Source organism: Hipposideros armiger, unplaced genomic scaffold (genome assembly GCF_001890085.2).
Source record: "Hipposideros armiger isolate ML-2016 unplaced genomic scaffold, ASM189008v1 scaffold_10, whole genome shotgun sequence".
Lineage (NCBI taxonomy): Eukaryota > Metazoa > Chordata > Mammalia > Chiroptera > Hipposideridae > Hipposideros > Hipposideros armiger.
Genome location: NW_017731360.1, coordinates 7,296,019 through 7,316,543, shown reverse-complemented (window position 1 = coordinate 7,316,543; position 20,525 = coordinate 7,296,019). Strand labels below are relative to the sequence as shown.

The 20,525-nt window shown below is 38.4% G+C and overlaps 1 protein-coding gene, 1 long non-coding RNA gene and 1 pseudogene across 9 annotated transcripts in view; 2 read left to right on the top strand and 1 right to left on the bottom strand.

Moving 5' to 3' along the window:
- The window catches only part of PUM1 (pumilio RNA binding family member 1), a 140,003-nt gene extending 130,660 nt beyond the window's left edge, over positions 1–9,343 (bottom strand). For all 8 annotated transcript variants that reach the window (XM_019660020.1, XM_019660039.1, XM_019660046.1 and 5 more), the window contains exons 1-2: positions 9,239–9,343; positions 4,548–4,921 (exon numbers count right to left, since the gene is read on the bottom strand). In XM_019660020.1, coding sequence (XP_019515565.1) covers positions 4,548–4,910 — 363 coding nt within the window. In that variant the 5' untranslated portion in view covers positions 4,911–4,921; positions 9,239–9,343. The remainder of the gene's footprint in view (positions 1–4,547; positions 4,922–9,238) is intronic.
- A 155-nt stretch (positions 9,344–9,498) lies between these two features.
- LOC109392028 (uncharacterized) lies at positions 9,499–11,460 on the top strand. The gene is made up of 3 exons (XR_002125982.1): positions 9,499–9,758; positions 10,965–11,023; positions 11,340–11,460. It is a non-coding gene; the product is annotated as an uncharacterized LOC109392028 (long non-coding RNA).
- Positions 11,461–19,328: 7,868 nt separating this feature from the next.
- LOC109390762 (60S ribosomal protein L7 pseudogene) lies at positions 19,329–20,045 on the top strand (annotated as a pseudogene).
- Positions 20,046–20,525: the final 480 nt, after the last annotated feature.

Sequence of the window (20,525 nt, the reverse complement as noted above, 5' to 3'; positions counted from 1 at the left end):
AGATTTTATTGGGGAATTGGGGGAGGGGAACAGCGTTGGGGAATCGGGGAAGGGGAACAGACAAGTTGCTGTCCTTTTGTTCTTCAGTCTAATTGCGGAGGATGTTGCTTCACTGGCCCATGTTGGTGTTATCATTGCACTCTTCTCAGGTGAGGCAGTTGCTCGCCGGCCATTGGACAGCCGCTGACGGCGGCTCATGGCAGCTCACGAAAGTGCACGCCAGCTGCCGGCCAGCTCTACTGCAAGCCTACTCCAGCAACTCATGGCAGCCCAGCTCCAGGTCGAGCTGTTGTTCAGCATCTTAGCTTTAGAGGGCACAGCATCTCTGGCCCTCATGTGGGATCCAAGCCGGGGCCCTGCGGCTAAGAGCTAGCGTCCCAAGCCAACTCTTAACCAAAGGCGCCACTTGGCTGGCCCCAGAAAATTTTTTATAGGTTAATCTTTTCAATAATATTCACTTAGAAGATGTTTTCTAGTGTTCTGTAATATCTTTATTCATATCCATTGTCTTGTTTACTATGGGTGAATTTCACAGGCAAAAAAATGCTTTGCCTCATGGAACTTCTTTCCTTCACTCCCCTCCAAAGACCTCAATTTGGCCCAAAAATGGGGGCTTTAAAGTTTCTGACTATACCAACTACAAGAATTTTATGTATTAAGCCAAGTGACACTTAATATGTTTATATTCTTAATGTAGAAAAAAGACAACAAATACCATAGTTTGCAAATGTTACAACTATTTAAAAATAAACATACAAACATATCTGAATACTCTCCCTCACCTCAAAATATTACTTTACGGTTTCTAAATATCACCTAATTCTCAATACCTCAGTTTGCAAGATTTTTAAAGTACTGCATATTACCTCAACACATGTTCTCAAGCTGTGAATGTCTTGAACTTTATTTAAAGGGTCTCATGCTAATTATCTGTCAAGTTCCACACTTAGAAAATAAACCTTAAATATTAAAAAAATCAGTCATATATATAGGCACAGCTTAAGGAGCTCACTATTCAGAGGAAAATTCAGACACTAAGAGACTCTCCATATCAGGCAGAAAAATCCTAACCTCAAAAGGTTAAAAAAATGTTTTGGTGTAAAACAGTGGCTACTCATAAATGGGAGTAATAATGAGAGAAATAAAGTAAAGTACCTGGCACAGTAAATAGTTCCCTTCCCTCAACACTGCTGCCTGGCATCGCAGCCTGTGCCAGTCTTTACTTCACCAGCTCATTGCTAAAAGCATGCTGACAACCTGATCTTAAATTCTGTTCCATTATGCCAAAGGCCTTTAAAAAAAAGGAGGGGCTAAGGAAATAGGCCCACCAAAAAGGAATTAAAAAAAAAAGAGTAACAGCCCAGTGGTATGGCAGAATGTGCTGGCAATAGGATCACCTCATATTTAGTCATTCTGTCTAAGAGGTAAGTTTCCCACAATAACTACTTAGAATACACATGTAATAAAAACAAAACTGGAAGAAAAAAAATGAACTTTAGCATTATTGCCCTTGTGCAGGGAGAAAAAAAAGGACTCTTGCCATTACAGGAGAAAAGTCAACATTATTTATATTTGCCTCCTTATTATGAAGTTTTTCATCTCCAAAATTGAAGCAAAATAATTTTTTGTCTTTAGATTGGGCTACTTTGTTGCAATAGGTGGGTTTGCTTTAGTTTTTAAGGTTAGAAATACTCCTAGGAGGCAGAAATATATAAAAGCATAGGCACTGGAATCACAAAGACCTGATTTAAAAACCGTTTCCACCTGGTAACTAAGCTTCACTTTCTCATCTCAAAAAAAAGGTATTACTTCCCTCATAGGGCTGTTCTGAGGATTCAATGCAGGAAATAGATCGCCCAGTGCCTATATATTTCTAAATAAGTGCTCAGTAAATATATCTATCATCATCAGTGATTCTTAACCTCTTCTGCACTCCCACCTGACAAATCAGACACCCTCTTACTCCAATCAGTAAGTGAGTGATGAGGGTAGTGATTCTCCACCTAGAGACAGGACCCTCCACTCTTCAACTACACTACACACCACTGCTGCTTGTCCAAGTGGCCTCTACCTGTTGCCAAGTGTTTCCCAGAGGGATAGCTGAGCTCTCAGAGCCGCTACTTTACCTGGCACAAATCTGAAGAACTTGTGTGGTCTTCCCTCATTCAATCAACATAAAAACTGCAGACACCTCTTGGGAAAGGGGCATGAAAAACACAACAGTCTCTGCTCTAGAACAGTTTAGTCCAGGAGGTGAGATCAACACCAAAACCAGTAAGTTATAATACACTATAATGACTGCAGGAGAGGTAATTTGTGGGTGGCCAACATCGGCAACACAGCAACTACCCTCAGTTCCCTAATGCTGTTCTATATCATGTGCCCTGCCCAACAGAACTGTGTTGTGGTGAGTCTCATTCCAAGTTGGGTCACTGGGTTAGGCCCCCTGGGTATTGAACAGGTTTTGCCATTTAACATTAAGCCAAGTTTGCGAACTGAACTGGATAAAACTGCTCAGTAAGTCAGATGTAATTCCTTATGATAGGGCTCAGCATAAGACAAAGCCCCGGGTAAGCCTTCAATAAACACTTGCTGACTGACATGCACAGCACAACCAGATTTTAGATCTTAGAGCTCTGCCAAGGACCTAGAGTTCGATTTGCCCACCTAGCAAAGGGCAGGCCAACCACCCAGATTCTCCTTTCAGCTCTCACCCATTGCCCTATCATTAGGAAAGCCAACACAAAACTTTATACATCTGTAATATAAATTTTAAACAATGGTTAGTCCAATAAGGCAAAGATAACAGGCCTTCCACTTTGGCCCCCTACAGAGATACCATCCAAACCAAACACCTCTTACCTTGGTCTCTCTCTCTACATGTATACCTGCCTAAATCTCAAACTCAACATGTATGCTATCAAATTTAATTATACTGTCCCCCAAACATATCCCCCTCTGTATTCCTTTTCCTCTATTACTTAATTTTCTAGGGACCTAAGATTTCTAATTCAATCACCAAATTCTGTGCATTTCTCAGTGCCATACCTTCTTTTCTACTGCTCACACCAGGGATGGTAGAGTAGTTATCCAATTAGTCTCAACCCTTATCCACTCCCATCTCTTATTGCCAACTCAATCTTCCCAAAACACCACTGGATAAAAACCACTCCATACATACATACATACATACATACATACACACTCAAACCCCAGTTGTCTACTGAAATAAATCTTAGCCTGGCATTCAAGGTCCATATCTTTGTGACAATGTCCTTTTTCCCCAACTTTAAAACCAAAGAAACAGGGACTCGTGCATTCAATAAATTTCTTCTGAGGCTCTATTATATGCCAAATTCTAGGAACTAGGATACTGAGATGAATAAAATCTGATCCCCACCTCCACGACTCCAAGCAAATAGTAAACAAAGTGTCTTAAATAATAGGTACATAAGAATAAAAAGTGTCCTAAGTGCACAAGAAGCCCCTTATACCTCACACTTCTTAGTATCCCTCCTCTACACATAGTAGGTGCTTATGAAGCAACACTGATAATAACTGTTCCAATAAACCAAAGACCTATAGTCAATATGCGCAATAAATTTCTGTGGAATAAGAGGATAAATTCCACCTCTTCATTTCTACTATGGTAGAAATGGGCTTTTTGAAGTGTCAGAGGAAGCACAAGTCAGAATTCAGATTTGCAATTGTGCTTGTGTGTGCCTGATTTGTTTCTGAAGCAGAACAGAAGCACTAGAGGCCTAGTGAAAGATGTCAGTTCCTTTTGCTAGTCAGTCCTCAGATAGTAGCAATATAAAATGAACCTCTGCAAATTCAACCTAAGCCCAATTTCAAAGAATAGCCTGATTAAAACATGCAAATCCTTTCATCACTATCAGGAAGTTAGGAGACACAGATCAGGCTAAACTCTTCTCAATAAAATATGCCATTATTCCAGCTATGGTTTTGGATTAGTAAAAGTAAGCATGTTAAAATTAATTAAGTAAAACAAGTGCTTAGAACAAGAGGACAAAGATGGTTAAAGCCTAAAAGACACACCCACTGCTCTATGACACAAAACATTAGATGTATCAGTTACATTTCAAATAAATTTCACTTGAGCAGCTGATTTGTTATCAACTTCCTACTACTTTCCACTGTAACATCTGAAAAACAAAAGTCACCCACAACCAACAGAAAAGGCTCTAAAATATTATTTGGCCTATAAACAGCCCAAAGAGTTCTTAAAAGAATATGTGTCAAGGGGGAAAAAGTATTCTTTGTTTGCAAAGTATACCCAGAAATGCAATGTGCACATTAAAACAATCATAAGTCTTTTTTAAATGAATTGGTCATTTACTATGTAGCACTAGAATGATAAATGACCCAGTTACAACATTAAAACAAGCATCCTTTAAAACAAGTGAATGTTTAAACCAAATGAAATTAGCAATTTAGGCTTTTAAAGACATTCACCAAAAGCAGATATCCTAAGTGGACAGCAATTAGAAAAGAGTTTCAAAGCTGAAATAGTGAACTTTTTTTACCTGATGTTCTGCATGAATGTTATCCCCTGTAGGCCATCGATGTTTGCTATTATTATAGCCGCCTCCACCACTTCCTCCTCCCCCAAGCTGCTCACCATGCTGCCTCTGAAAGAAGTAGTCCACCATAGCGTCGTCCTGGGAACGGCCTGCAACTCCTATGGATCCTGGGACAGGGCTGGAGTGTGTCCCAGCTGCAAGAGTCTGATTTGCAGCTGGTTGTGGCTGCGCTTGCGACCCTGTTCCAGATGTCAAAACAACAGGCATGTTGGGATTAGATGGTTCTTGAGGGTGATGTTTCAGGTGGGGGCTGAAAGAGTCCTGCCAAAGCACTGCTTTTCTCTTCAAGACACATGCAACGCTCATTCCACCAACACCTGCGGACAAACAGGTTACAAATGGTTAAAATGTGCATTTTAAAAAACATACTTGACATACACCGAGATAAAAATGAGCTCCATATCTTCTGCGATACATCTACAACTAGTACATACCAAGTAGCTAAATGTTTTATAGTACACACACAATATTCTAAAACAAAACCTCCATTTTTTAAGTGTTGTGTGCGTGTGTGCGCACGCGCGCGCGCCTGCGTGTATAAATAAATGTAATTGGTGGCAGGTACTCAGACAAGGTATTGAGATCAGGACTCAATGCAGCAATTCATGGAAACTTATGTTGTCACCAAAGGTAACAACATAAAATTAGACTTCAATTAATGGCTCCTCTACCCAAATTATTTACACCTTAAGCCAACTGTGGCAGATACTTTTTAAATGAACAAGACCCTTTATAAAATATCACTTTACAACTGAAGCAAACATATGGCAATAAACCAAACAAAAATCCAAATCTCATATATAATTAGCAATGACTCGGATTGTCTAAAACTTGAAAGGACCTTTAAACTTTCCAACATATTCACAGAATGCTCCTTGAAGAAACAATAAGGCCCCCAACCAAGAACAGCAACTGAATGTTCTTAGCCTGAAACTCAGCTGCTATTGATGGAGGAAAAAATTCAAAAATTTTACCAATAAGTTACAAGTATAATTGTAATCACATCATCATTCCATTGGTACTTTGAGTCCTGTAAACAGGATAAGACCAAATCAAATTCACACTTGACTAGAGTAGAAAATCTCACTGTTAAAAAAACAGATGCCTCAACACAATAATTGTGAGGCAAACACATTGCAGACATTATTTAATCATCCCTATTTTACAGATGAGGGACAGAAAAGTTGTGTGTCTAAGGGACAGAAAAGTTGTGTAACGTGTCTGAGGTCATTCAGCTAGTGAGTAGCAGAGAAGGGATTCAAACCTAAATCTGTTTTGCACCCAACGCTAGTTCTTTCTCTCAACTGGGGCTAAGGGCCCCAGTAAATCAACACAGGTTCTATTTCTCACTTGCATCTGCTACTCTTTCTTCTCTAGAAGGATCAACAAAGCATCTCCAAAATGATACTATGAAACATTACTATTTTAAGTTTCTTAAAAATCAAAAACTACATTTGTACATAAGACAAACTTGTCATCCTGTAGGTGCTAAAAAAAATGCTACAAAGTAATTAATCAGTGACCAATTAGAACACATCTGTCCATAGCCACTAGAGTCTAATTTCAAGGCTATCAACCTAACAGTCCACTGCTACAAATGCTTTCTCTCCCTATCCCAACTGTGCATTTCAAAAACACTTCTAAGATTTATGAGAAATCTACTATTTCTCTATAGGTTAAACTTCCTGATAAAGAAGCATTTGCTTCTCACAACTAGTTCACGTTTTGAAGCCAGAAGTAAGAAGACACAATGGAATTTGTAATTGTTCAAAGCCTAATTTGGAAATGTCTAGTCTCAGTTAAAAATTCCAATCCATTGGAATCTTATTAGGGTACTGGGTTAGTGCAGCTTTCTAGACTTCAGTTTCTGCTTTCATGAATTGAATTGTATTCATGCTTAAGTGCCAAAATCAGAAAGTCATAGCTGTGTTGACCATAGGTCTTTGCAAAGTGCTAACCACCCTAATGCCTTCCGGTTTGATTTTCAAAAGAACTCATTGCCCTCTTATTTACCAATAGTAGTAGCCAGTTCCATTTTCTTCTACAAGAGAGTATCAATCTAAAAGTCTTTGTTCTAGAGCAGCGGTTCTCAACCTGTGGGTCGCGACCCCTGTGGGGGTCGAACGACCCTTTTACAGGGGTCGCCTAAGACCATGGGAAAACAAAAAGATACTTACATTACAATGCATAACAGTAGCAAAATTACAGTTATAGAGTAGCAACGAAAATAATTTTATGGTTGGGGTCACCACGAGGAACTGTATTAAGGGGTCACGGCATTAGGAAGGTTGAGAACCGCTGTTCTAGAGCAAGCCAAGAGTCCCTAAATCCAAGTTTTACCATTAAACTACCGAAATTCTTTGAGCCTTTTTCCTCATCTAAAAAAATGGAAAAAATCCTTCCTTTATGCTTCCAAGTTTGTTTTTCTTAACCAAAATAAAATAATAGATGTAAAAGTTTTTTGCAAATTTAAAGTCACCAGGCTGAGAATTCAGTTACCATCAATTAAGGCAATGATACTCCAGCTCCTTAGGATTCCTAAAAACAGCAAATGCAATCTTTCTGAAATAAAAGATGTGCCATAATACTTAGCTAGCAAAGAAGTTCCACATGAAAATAAGTGTTTACCACTGAACACAACTTCATTCCAGCAAGGGATGGGGATGGGGGGGAGATTCCTATAAAAATGTTCAAACAAAACAATTGGCTTTTGTAAAGCTATCTGTTCGGCCTGAGACTTCCTGCTTTACCTAATGAGGCAAGGCAGTTTCTCAAACAAGAGAAAACCTGGCAGAAGGAACAGTTTGAAAGTGAGCAAATACCTAAGCAATTAATATGTGTCTTGGGTAGTTTTGTAATATCTTGGCAACTACAGCACAAAAATTAAGAAATCAATCACTTAAATATTAGAAAACAAATTGCTGATGCCTTTTAGAGAACTCTCAGAGCCCACTAAAAAGTTATGTGTAGCACTTGAAATATGACTTTTTACAAATGGCACATTATAAGTATTTTAAGCAACTAGAAATTAAGTGCTGATTCTAGTTACTCTCCCAGTTTTCAAACTGCTCACATCAAAGTTTAATATCACAAATAGATTTTATTTCAAACAAAAGAACACGGTTCAATCCATCTTCACAGCTCGCTTTTTTTTTTTAACTAAAATAGTGTTTTAAAAGGTGTTTCTTTTTACCACGCTGGGGAAAAAAAAAAATTCTATGGTCACAAATGTGACCATAGAATTTAAAGCAGTTCATCTCAAATCCAAACTAAACTTCAAACCCAACTTCGAAAAGCTGTGGCCTTGGACAAAATGAATTCAGTTTTGGCTAACGCAAAATACTAACTCAAAGTTCAGAATCCAGTATTTCCCAAAGGTCCAGATAAACAATCAACAGCCCCCAAGAGTGTTTTATAAAGTTAAAATTAGCAATGGGTCAAATGTTTAGTATTTTGCTTACTAAAACTACATCAGGAGCCACATTATCTTGGAGGAGGCTTGTCTTGATGAGTTTTATGTATTTTCATTAAACAAAAAGCTAAAAGTACAAACTTACTGATCCAGAAGTAACCGACTTTAAAACAGAACCCCAAAAAAGCCTCATAAACTCTCCTTCTTAATCCCAGGAAGAGTAGGAAGTGAACGAATTGATACCGACAACTAAAAAGTGTCTTTTTAATTGAACAATGAAAAGTAACAATCCAAGTTATCGTGAGGATAAAACCTTTACTGATAATGTTTTTCTGTGTGTGCTTGGGGTTTTTTTTGGGGGGGGGGGGGGAGGGGGCCCTACAGTGGGGAGAAAAAAGTTACAGAGCGGATTCCTCACTTGACGTGGGAGTGGTACTGACAACTATAACAAATGATCTATGTTTACCAAGAACGTTTGTTGAGGACTAAAACTACCTAGCATTGTGCATCTGTTTTCCTGCTACTGAAGGGTGAACCCCTCTTTGAGTTCACACACACAGGCACCAACAGAGAGGCTCAAAGGGGAAGAACCCACCAAAAACACAAGCTCTCACGGAAACAAAAGGCCACAAGCACCCAGGAGCCTAAAAAGCGATCTGAAACTTCCTGACCGCCACTTCTCCACATTTAAGGCTCACAAAGTTCCCCCCATGGTGGGTCTCGCCTGTAGACAAGGGCCATGGCTGCTTCTAAAGCGACTTATTGTTCCTCCTGCTTCGGCGCTGCCACGGAAGCTCAAGAAGTCGAAGAAATCCAGGGTGGCACAGAATTACACTTCATGGCCACACAGAAGACTCGGGGCTTCGCAAACCCATCAAAAAAAGCAACCCAAATGGCAACATCAATCTTCAGGGACTCCAACAGGGCCGAGCAGAAATGTTGGGGCACGTCTATGCCCTGGGCCCGGGCCTAAACCCCCGGCATTTTCCTCGCTTCGACCCTGGTCCCCACCCCCTCCCTTCTTTGATAACAATAGGGGCCTTGCTGCTGACTCCAAAACATGTACGAGGAACAGCGAGTGAGAAGCCTAAGCCAGGGCCCCGGCGGCTTTTCCAAAGCCCTTCTCACCCCCCCAACCTCTCTCAAACACCAATACAAAAGGAAAATCTGCTCGCTGGGGGTCCGGAGCAGCGTTTGGGGCCGGCGGGGTGCAGATACTCACGGGCGGAGCGGTAGGATGAAGATGGATTTCAGCCCCCCGATCTTCTCTCTCCGGCGCTCTCGCTCCCCCTTACCTTTCACTCCGACAACATGGCGGCCCACTGGGGACTGGGCTGGCGCGGTGCATCATGGGATAGGCTCTGGCCCCCGGCTCCGGCGGTGGCAGCGGCATGTGCGGAGAAGGCAGGCGGCTCTGGAACAGGTTGCCTGGTTGCCATGCCAACCCGGGGCCTGAGCGAACTTGGGAAACTCGTAGGCAACACAACCGCTGCGCGCGCGAGGGCCCGCCTGCTAGGCGAGCGCGCGCCGGCCGCGGGGAGAAGGCGGAGTCCCGCGGGTCCGCACTGGAGAGCGCGACACCGAGCTGAGCACGCGGGGTCGGGGCGGTGACGCTCTACAGAGTGAACGAGGGAGTTGGGACGCCGCGCTTCCTGCCCCGGCGCCCTCCCAATTTCATCCCCCAGATTGTTAACAGCCTGCAGCGTTAATGGACGCTTATTCGCCAGGCTCTGGCGTGACAGGTGCTGGGATCAAACTCCTTTGCGGCAGCTTTTTTGGCTCTCTGGCCTTATTTAATCTTTCTGACTCCAATGCCCCATTGTAAAATGAAAAGGAAAATGGAAATGGCTATGTAACAAAATGCCACGAGGATTAAGTGGAATCATATATGTAAAGACCTAAGTACAGTGCCTGGACTTGTAAGCAGGACCTGTACATAATTTGCGGGGTCTAGCACAAAATGAAAGTGCGGGGCCCCTTGTCTAGAACTATTAAGAATTTCAAGGCAGCGATACCAGAACTCTAAACCAAAAACATAAGGCCGACACTGTTTGTAAGGACTCAGTCCGTGTTAGCTGTTGTCATTCTGTCCAGTTTCGAAAATGAATAGAAATTTGGCCATTTGATGAAAGTGATTTTTCAAATCAGTAGCGTTTGATAAGATATAGTTGTTCTATCTCAAACTAAACCCATGATGGATTGAAAGCTTTGGCAAACCACAATACTATAAGTGACCAGAAGGCTTTATAATTGGAGGGGAGAAATATTTATAATGAATCAAAATCAATAAATCATTTTAAAAATTGAAAGAAATTTAAACATCTGTACAGTAAGAGATGCCAGCAACAAAGAACAAATGAAAAAATAGCTTTAAAATACTGCAATATGCATGGTAGACAAACGGTTCATTGTCATGATAAATACAGAACTTCTCAAATCAATTTTTTTAAAACAATCCAAACAAGACAGACATAAAATCACTAATGGATAATAAACACAAAAAGAGAACTAACCTGAGGCTGAGGGATGAAGGGGGGAAATGGGGAGACTGCTAGTGAGTATGGGTTTCTTCTGAGGGTGTTGAAAAAGTCTTAAAACTAGATTGCAATGATGGTGACACAACTCTGAGAATATGCTAAAAACCACTGAACTGTGCACTTTACATGAGTGAAGTTTATGGTATGTGAACTATATAACTCATAAAGCTGTGCAAAATGAGAAAAAATAACTAATAAAAGAAATGCAACTTTGAGATATAATATTTTCATCTATTAAATACACTAGTAAAATTTTTAATGATTATTAACACCCTGTTTTGGCTAAGTTTTGTGAGAAAATTGACACTTATATTGTTTAAATTGTTTGAGCATATATGACTTTTATTCTTTTAAACAATGTTGTTTTTATTTAAAAAAAATAAAAGAATGACATTTTTATTTCTGAAAAAGGACCAGACTTGGAAGTTAAAGATCCTGAGCTATGCCACTTCCTGGCTGTGTGACCTTAGGTAAGTCTCAGAGGGTAGGAATCTTCACAATTCATCTGGCTCAACCCATAGATAATAGATAATATAATCAACCTTTGGGAGTTTTTGAAAAGCAAAAATCTTATCAATCAGAATGTGTGCGGGGGGGGGGGGGGGGGGTGGATTTGAGGAGTGTTTTAAATCAAATCAGTAGAAACCCAATCCACTTCTTTGTAACCTAATTAGAGAAAGACTAAGATCTCAAGACAAACATTTAGTGAAGGCCATTCAAGAAAGCCTTGGTTCAAGAATTTCAAATGTTTTATCTTACAATAAGAAAAAAAAAATTTTTTTTCAGTGTTGCTGCTTCCTTCATGGTGGTTCTGAAAGTCTAGCCTAAGGCTCACTGAGGTGACTCAGCCAACCTGGCCATGCAGAGAACAAATACCAGAATGGACAAATGCTGTTCAGTTCCACAGACTTTCATTCTCTCTTACAGCTAACCACTATTGTCTAGTAAAAGTTACTATAATGTGGTATCTGTAAACTGAAAATAAAACATTCTCAAAAAAGTTGGGATGCTCCTAGTTATGTGGAAAGATACTTTGTTATCAGTGTTGGCTTCAGTTGCTCTTTCAACTGTGTTACACTTGTGTTTTTGTATACTGGTAGAATCTCCCCTTGGGTGGCACTTCCGGTCATTGTTTTGGCTGTTTTGGCGCTTGGGTAATCGTTACACTGTTAGCATTTCCATTGTCGTTATGTTTTGTAGCAAATCTTGGTTATTAGAGTGTTTTTTCCATAGCAAGGTAGGAGTGAGGAAGGGTTTGGGCTTTTCTGTGTTGGTGACTAGGTAATTCTGACCAATTCTCCACCGAGGAAAACCGGTAAAACTGGAAAAATCTAAAACTCTTCTTGCAATCATTGGAAAGTTAACAAATTAGTGAAGAATTATTGAGCCAGGATCTGGGAAAGGAAAGAAGTTGAGGAATTTAAGCCTCACATTTAGAACTACTTTTCCAGGTGGGGCATTTCCTGAGAGGTAGTTAAGAGAGTGGTATTTTTAACAGCTTTGGGGGGGGAGGAGGGAGAGGGAGAGGGAGAGGGAGAGAGAACACCTAGTAAACAACTGTCACTTTGGATTGAGATCCCAAAAGACTGCACCTTAAAAGCAAATATAGGGCCGGCCGAGTGGCGCAATGGTTAAGAACTCGCTTGGGATGCCAGAGGGCCCCGGTTCGGATCCCACATATGAGGGCCAGTAACACTGCCCTCTACAGCTAAGATGCTGAACAACAGCTCAACCTGGAGCTGGGCTGCCTATGAGTCGCCGGCGACGGCGTGGGCTGCAGTCCCTGTGGCAGTGGATTGCCATGGGCTACCGTGTGTGGCCAGCAGCCAGCGTGAGCGGCCAGCAGCCAGCGTGAGCGGCCAGCAGCCGCAGTGAGCGGCCGTCCAGAAGCCGGCGACTGATCTGCCTCGCCAGGGAAGAGCGCAATGATGGTGCCAACTTGGGCCAGTGAAGCAACATCCTCCACAACTAGACTGAAGAACAAAACGGACAGCAACTTGTCTGTTCCCCTTTCCCCAATTCCCCAGCACTGTTCCCATCCCCCCAATTCCCCAATAAAAATCTTTAAAAAAAAAAAAAAAAGCAAATATAAATAGAGTAGACAAGCTCTTACAGAGATCAAAACTCAGCTTCAAACCATCTCAAAGCCTGAAATTGTATTAAGGTGACCCCAGAATGCCATTGCCTCCAGATGCCTGGCAGAAAAACAAAGTGAATCCCCTCTGATTAAAGATATCATCATGATCCTAGGCCTCAAATTATTTCTATGAATAATTATGCAAATACAATATTCAGTCCACAAAAATAACCCCACATAGTAGACAAGATAACATGAACAAAAACCAGCATCAACAAAAGAATTGAAAAGGACCCAAAAGTACCCCAGCTATTGTAATCATCAAATAGTTTATTATGTTCAAGAAGATGAATAGCAGATTGATCATTTGGGCAGAAAAGTAGAAAGTATACAAAATAAACAAGTGGGAATTTTATAAATGAAAAATATAATAATAGAAATGAATAATCCAATGGATTGGGTTTAACAGCAGATTAAATGCTGCTGAAGAGAGAATTAGTAAACTTACAGGGCGCAAGAAAATGTAAATGAATGAAACATGAAAAAGCAACAGAATAGAAAAGAGAGACAAGATAAGAGTTACAGAGGAGAGAATGAAACAGGCTAACCACTGGTACAGTAATTGGAAAACCAGGAGAACAGGAAGGAAAGGGTAGGGCAGAAGTATTTCACATGAAAGGGCTGATTTATCAAAACTAATGAAAAACTAAAGCCACAGATTCAAGAAACACTATGAATTCTAAACAAGAAACTTCAGGAAAATTAAGACTGGCCTGTAGGTGAGTTTTGAGAGGGTGGCAACTCCGTTTTCACCATCCTCAAGAGTCATGTTGTCAAATCAGGACATTGCAAAAGCCTCAGTGAAAACAAAACTGAAGGAAACTCAACACACAGCAAGAAATGAAGGAAGTATAGTGTTGGCAAAGGGAAGAAGGAAGGAAGGAAGGAAAGAAGAAAGAAGGAGAAAAGCTAATACAAAAGGAAAAGAGAATTAGAAGTTTATTAGTAAAATCACAGAATTAAAATTCTGGACAATATGATCATAAATTATATCTCATGCCCAAGGAATTCAATGGCACATGAGAAAGATGCAAAAGTACTGGCTTATTAGGGAGAGATATAGGTATGGATAGATTTTAGAAGTTAATAGGAGTTAAATAAACATAGGTTTTAAGGTAAAGGCAATTACCAAAAAATAAAAATAGCGTTTATAACTTTTAAACCATCAGGAGAAAACTTCATCATAAAAAAAAAAGAAAAAAAAGTATTTCCAATAAATATAAGATGGTTAAACTTACCAATAAAAGACAAGAACTCTATGATTGGATAAAATTATGAGTCACTTAAAAATAAATACCAGCTAAAAATGAACCAAAAGAAAGCCATATATATTACATATTGGTAAAAAAAAAAGAAAAAGTAAGAAAGAAAAGAAAGTCAATAGGACATGAACTATAGATATCATAAAGTTTTATACATCAACATCACAGCCTCCAAATATAGTAGTGTAACTAACAGAAGCGCAGAAAGAGTAAGTCAATCATTACAATTAGAGATTTTAACATAACTTCTGTCAAAATACATAGATCAAGTAAACAAAAAATAAGTAGAAATATCAAAAATTTGACCAACACAATTAATAAACTCAATGTACTTGCTATATGTAGACTTCTATTGCCAACCAACAGAAAATCATAATAGATTTTTTAAAAATATGATATATGTTCAAAAATAGAACATACATAATACTATAAAGGAAGCATCCATAAATTCCAAAACAATCAATATCATATAGACCATGTTCTCCAACCATAAGATAAGAAATTAAAAACTTTGTTTTTTATTGTTGAAAATTACAAACCCTTTATACTTAGAAACTAAATTATATTTTTAAGTAACCATTTTATTAGAACACCTGTAAAGGAGATTACTTAAAAATTAATAATAAGGAAAATATACATCAAAACTGTGAGAGAAAGCAAAAACAGTATTTGGAGGGAAGTAATTAATTTTCAATATGCTTTATTTTAGGAGATAAAATTGTTCAAAATGAACAGTCTAAGCACTCTAACCCAAGAAGTTAGAAAGTTATAGAGCAAGCCCAAAGGCAAAAGAAAGAACCGTGTGGGCATTATAATAGAAAGCTAAGGAAATAATAAAAAAATAATATTATTCATAATAATAATAACAAGAATTACAACTGCAAAAGATTTGTTGGTTCATACACTCTGTGGAGATGCCCATGGTCAATTATATGATCTTGTAGAACTTTTTTTTTTTTTTTAAGATTTTTTTATTGGGGAATTGGGGAAGGGAACAGTGTTGGAGAACTGGGGAAGGGGAACATTGTGTTTTTCCAGGACCCATCAACTTCAAGTCAAGTTGTTGTCCTTTAATCTTAGTTGTGGAGGGCGCAGCTCAGCTCTAAGTCCAGTTGCTGCTTTCAATCTAGTTGTGTGTGTGTGTTTTGGGGTGAGGACACAGTCCACCGTCCCATGCAGGAGTCGAACCAGCAACCTCGTTGTTAAGAGAATACGTTCTCACCCACCAGCTGAGCCATCGCCCGCCCCCCCCCNGTTGACAGCTCAGCGTCAGCTCAGCTCCGGCACAGCTCACTGGCCCACGTGGGAATCAAACTGGCGACCCTGTTGCTCAGAGCTCGCACTAACCAACTGCACCACCAGGCTGGCCCCGAACTTTTTTTTAGTTATGGAAAAATCACCAGACAAAACTATCTATTCATGGGCAAATATATAGATAAGTCTATTATTCAGTGGACACAAGCAGTGTGTCACTGAAGGTGTATTGCCTGGAATTTATTAAAATGTTGTGAGGAAATAATGAAAACTGAAAATTTACCCAACTATTCGCCTTTTAAAATGAATGTAATAATGTATGGGAATGGTAACATTTAGAAACGTTTTAGGGATTTATCTGCTAATGGGTAGGCTTTTATAGTCTGTTCAGATTATTAAAAATAAAGTGGACTATTTCTCCATGTGATCACACATTTGAATGAGACATTTCTCAAACATTTAACCTTGTCAGTGGTCTCCCACTGATTTCTTGTGGCCATCAACTTGGAAAAATATAATTGGTATCACTATCAAAATGTGGCTACCATTTTCAGAATATCTAATTACTGTTATCAATGTAGTCATCAAAGGAATAAAGTTACTATCATGGAAGTGGTTGAAACTTTCAAACCTTCCTTTAATTTGACCCAGCACCCAGCATTTTACTTAGCACATCCCTGACTACTTCCTATAGATAAATCCTGGGAAAACTTCACTTTGTGTGCCATGTGTCATGTGTGTATGCGTCAGGTTTCAAAAAGACTAAAACTCTGCACATAACCAAATTGAACATGTCTGGGAGTTAAAAATTCATCATGAACCAAAACTTTTCATAATTATGATAAGTATTTAGCGAAATCTGAGGGGAAAATTCGATACATCATATCTGAGAAAAATAAATTCCATAGTCCATTTGCCTGAGGTATTTGAGTTCATCCTTTCCTTCTGGATTGTTTAAAAAGAAATGGTAACTAACTCCATCTTTGTTTGTATTTATTTGTAAATTTTAGTTATATTATTAAACTGGCAAGATTAAAAAGAAGTTTAAAAATAATTTAAGGGAAACACAATTTAATTGCCACTTCTGTTTTATTCTATTGGAATGTATGAGTAACTTAACTGGAGAGCTAAAAGATTCCTCTTGCAGCTATGTTGTCAAAACATTTAAAGCAAGTTCCCTATTTAGGATAAAATGATGTAATGTCTGGGATCTGATTCAAAATAATCTGGAGTGGGGGAAAGTAGAAGAGGGTATAAATGAAACAAGATGGTATAAGGATAGATAATTTTTGAAGTTGAGTGACAAATGTATTATAGTAAGAATAAAAGACCAAGAATGGGCAATATTTTAAAAATCTTTTTATTGCATAAAATTTCAAATATATATAAGTTTAAAAATAAAATTTAGTCTTGGCTAGTCTTGGTCTTCTGTTTTACATATACTTTTCAGAATCAGCTTGTCAATCCAATATGTCTAATTTTAATTGAAAATCCATTGATTCTATAGATCAACATAGAGAATTTTTTTTCTGATATTGTCTTCCTACTATAAATATGGGATAGCTCTCACTTTTTTAGGTCTCCTTTAATATACTTTAGTACAGTTTTATAATTTTCTATGTACAGATCTTACATCTCTTGTTAGAGTTACTCCTGAGTATGTCATAGTTTTGTTATTCTAATGGTTTCTTTGTATAATTACATCATATGGTTGTTGCTGGTGTATAGAATTGCAACTGGTTTTTGTATACAGACCTTATAATCAACTACCTTGCGATCCTCTTCTGTCACTCTAATAAGTTGTTTATACATTATCTTTTTTATTGAAAATAATCATATCTCAGTATGATATGGTTATGACAATTTTATTTATTCCTTTTCAATAGTTATGCCATGAATTTCTTATTATTATCATATTGCACTGGCTAGGACTTCCATCACATTATTGAATAGAAATAATGATGTTTGTCATGCATATCAGGTTTATGATTTTAAATGGAATGCTTTTAAAGTTTACACATTTAAGACAACATTTGTTGTAAGTTTTTTGTAGGTGCTCTTTTTGGATTACCATTCTATTTCTAATTTATGTTGAATTTTGCCAGTTAATGTTTCTGCGTATATTGAAATGTTTATATAATTTTTTTCTCCCTATCTGTTATCATAGTGAATGATTTCTCTATATATTCTAACATATAAATATATTATTCCAACCTGGTCGTGGCATATTATTTCTTTTATTCATTATTGGATATTATTCGCTAATATTTTGGTTAGGATCTTTGCACCTACCTATATTCACAAGTAAAATGGGTCTGTAATATCCTTTCCCTGTTTGTTCTTTATGTGGAGTTGTTATCAAGACTATGTTGGCCTAATGAAATTAGCAGGAAGGGAGTATCTTTTCTTTTTCTATGCTCTGGAAGAGATTGTATAAGATTAGAATGATTTGTGCCTTGAAAGTTGACAGGGTTTGCCTGTAAAACTATCAGGGCCTGGTGTTTTCTTTGTTGGAAATTGTTTACTGCTTCAAAGTTTAAAACTGTTTACTATGAAATAATTATACAGTCATAGGAAGTTGCAAAAAAATATACTGGAAGATCCTGTTTACCCTTCACCCAGTTTTCCCCAAAGGTAACAGCTTTCATAACTATAGTACAATATCAACACCAGAAAACTGGCCTTGTACAGCCCACATAGCTTATTCAGATTTCACCAGTTTTGCATGCACTCATTTGTGGGTATAGGTGTGTACACGTTTATGCAGTTTTATCTTATGTGTAGATTTGTGTAACCACCACCACAATCAAGACACACAACTGTTCTATCACCACAAGGATCCCTTCCATCCCCCCTTTATAGCCATAACCACCCCTACCCCATTTCTAACCTTTGGTAATCATTAATCTGTTCTTCATCTCTATAAATTTTGTTATTTCAAGAATGTTATTTATATAAATGGAATCATACAGTATGTAACCTTTCAAGATTGGCTTTTTTCACTCAATATAATTCCCTTGAGTTCTATTCAAGTTGTTTCATATATCAATAGTTTGTTCCTTTTCATTGCTGAATAAGTAGTATTTAGTGGTATAAATGTACCACAAATTCAACCAATGGAGGACATTTAGGTTGTTTCCAGTTTTGGGCTATTACAAGTAAAGCTGCCACAAACCATCGTGTACAGGTATTTTTTTGTTTGTTTGTTTTTTTAAAGATTTTATTGGGGAATTAGGGGAGGGGAACAGCGCTGGGGAATAGGGGGAAGGGAACAGACAAGTTGCTGTCCTTTTGTTCTTCAGTCTAGTTGTGGAGGACGTTGCTTCACTGCCCCATATTGGTATTATCATTGGCCTCTGGACGGCTGCTCACAGCGGTTCTTGGCAACTCACACCGGATGCCGGCCGCTCACGCTGGCTGTCGGACACACGGTAGCTTATGGCAGCCCACTGCAGCAGGGGCTGCAGCCTACGCCGTGGCTGGCGACTCATGGTAGCCCAGCTCCAGGTCGACCTGCTGCTCACCATCTTAGCTGTGGAGGGCAGTGTCACTGGCCCTCATGTGGGATCCAAACCGGGGCCCTGCTACTCACAGCTGGCGTCCCAAGCCAGCTCTTAACCAAGGCGCCACCCAGCCGGCCCCCGCCCCCGTGTACAGATGTTTTGTTTTGTAAATATAATTTTCATTTCTCTGAGATTAATGCTCAAGAGTACAATTTTAATCATTATAAGATTACTTGCCTTTTTGTTTTTTCTTGAATCAATTTTAGTTGTTATATTTTCCAGGTAGTTGTTTATTTCATACAAATTTGGAAATTTAACGGCATAAAGTTTATGATAGTTTTCTCTTATTATCTTTTTCTTTTCTTTTTCTCTTTTTCACTCTTATTATCTCTTTTTTTTTCAGAGCACATGCTCTAACCAACTAAGCCACCCAGCCACTTCACTCTTATTATCTTTTAAATCTGTTTTCTCTTTAGTTATAGCCCCTTTTTATTTATAATACTATTTATTTGTGCTTCTCTTTTTATTCTCATTAAATCTTATTAGAAATGTGTCTATTTTATTAGCTTTTAAAAAAAAACAAAAAACCATTTTTTCTTCCTCTTTTCCAACTGAAACCATGGAGGGTATAGGAGAGAAGAAAAAGAAGGTTCCTGGTGTGCCAGAAACCCTTAAAAAAGAGTGAAGGAATTGTGCAGAGCTGAAGATCAAGCATCTGAAATAGAAATTTGCTGAAAAGGTGTTTCCCAAGACAAGGAGGAAGCTTATCTACAAAAAAGCTAAGCACTATTACAAGAAATATAGACAGATGTACAGACTGAAAGCTGGCAACTTCTCTGTACCCAAATTGGCATTTGTCATTAGGGTCGGGGTATCAATGGGGTGAGCTCAAAGTTCTGAAAGGTGTTACAGGTTCTTCACCCTTGTCAGATCTTCAGTGGTACCTTTGTTAAGCTCAACATGGCTTCAGTTAACATGTATTGCGAGGGATACCAGAAACTGAAGTCAGTTAATGAATTGATGTACAAGCATGGTTATAACAAAATCAACAGGAAGTGAATTGCCCTCACATAACACATTGATTGCTCAATCTCTTGGTAAATATGGCATCATCTGTGTGGAGGACATGATTTGTGAGATGCTGTTGGAAAACGCTACAAACGATAACTTCCTGTGGCCCTTCACATTATCTTCTCCAACAAGTGGTATGAAGAGAAAGACCTCCCATTTTGTAGAAGGGAGAGGTGCTGGCAATAGGGAAGACCAGATCAGCAGGCTCATTGGAGAGATGAACAAAGGTGTCGACCATGATTATTTTTGTATTCTGGTCAGCTGATAAACAGCGATTGCTTTCAAGTTGGGGAAAAAAACACAGTTTTTGACTATTTCTATTTCATTGATTTCTACCCTTAAGTATTTTGATTATTATATCCTTATTATATCCTCTGTATCTCTGGGTTTAGTCTATCGATTTTTTCTTTTACAGTTAGCTCATTAATTTTCAGCTTGTCTTTTTTCTAACATTAATAATTTAAAGCCATACATTTGCCTGTAGAGTACTTTCTCTGCATCTAAAAATGTCAAATGTAGTATCTTTATAATGTGATTTCTTCTTTGACTCATGATTTACTTCAAAGTTTCTCTTTAAATTTCTAAATATAGAAATATTTTAATTTAACTTTTTACTAACTTCTAACTTAATAGTGTTATGATAAGTCTCATGATATTTATTCTTTCAAATCTGTTGAGACTTACCTTATGGCTAGTACCTAATTAATTTTTTAACAGCTCTATTGAGATACAATTCAAATACATA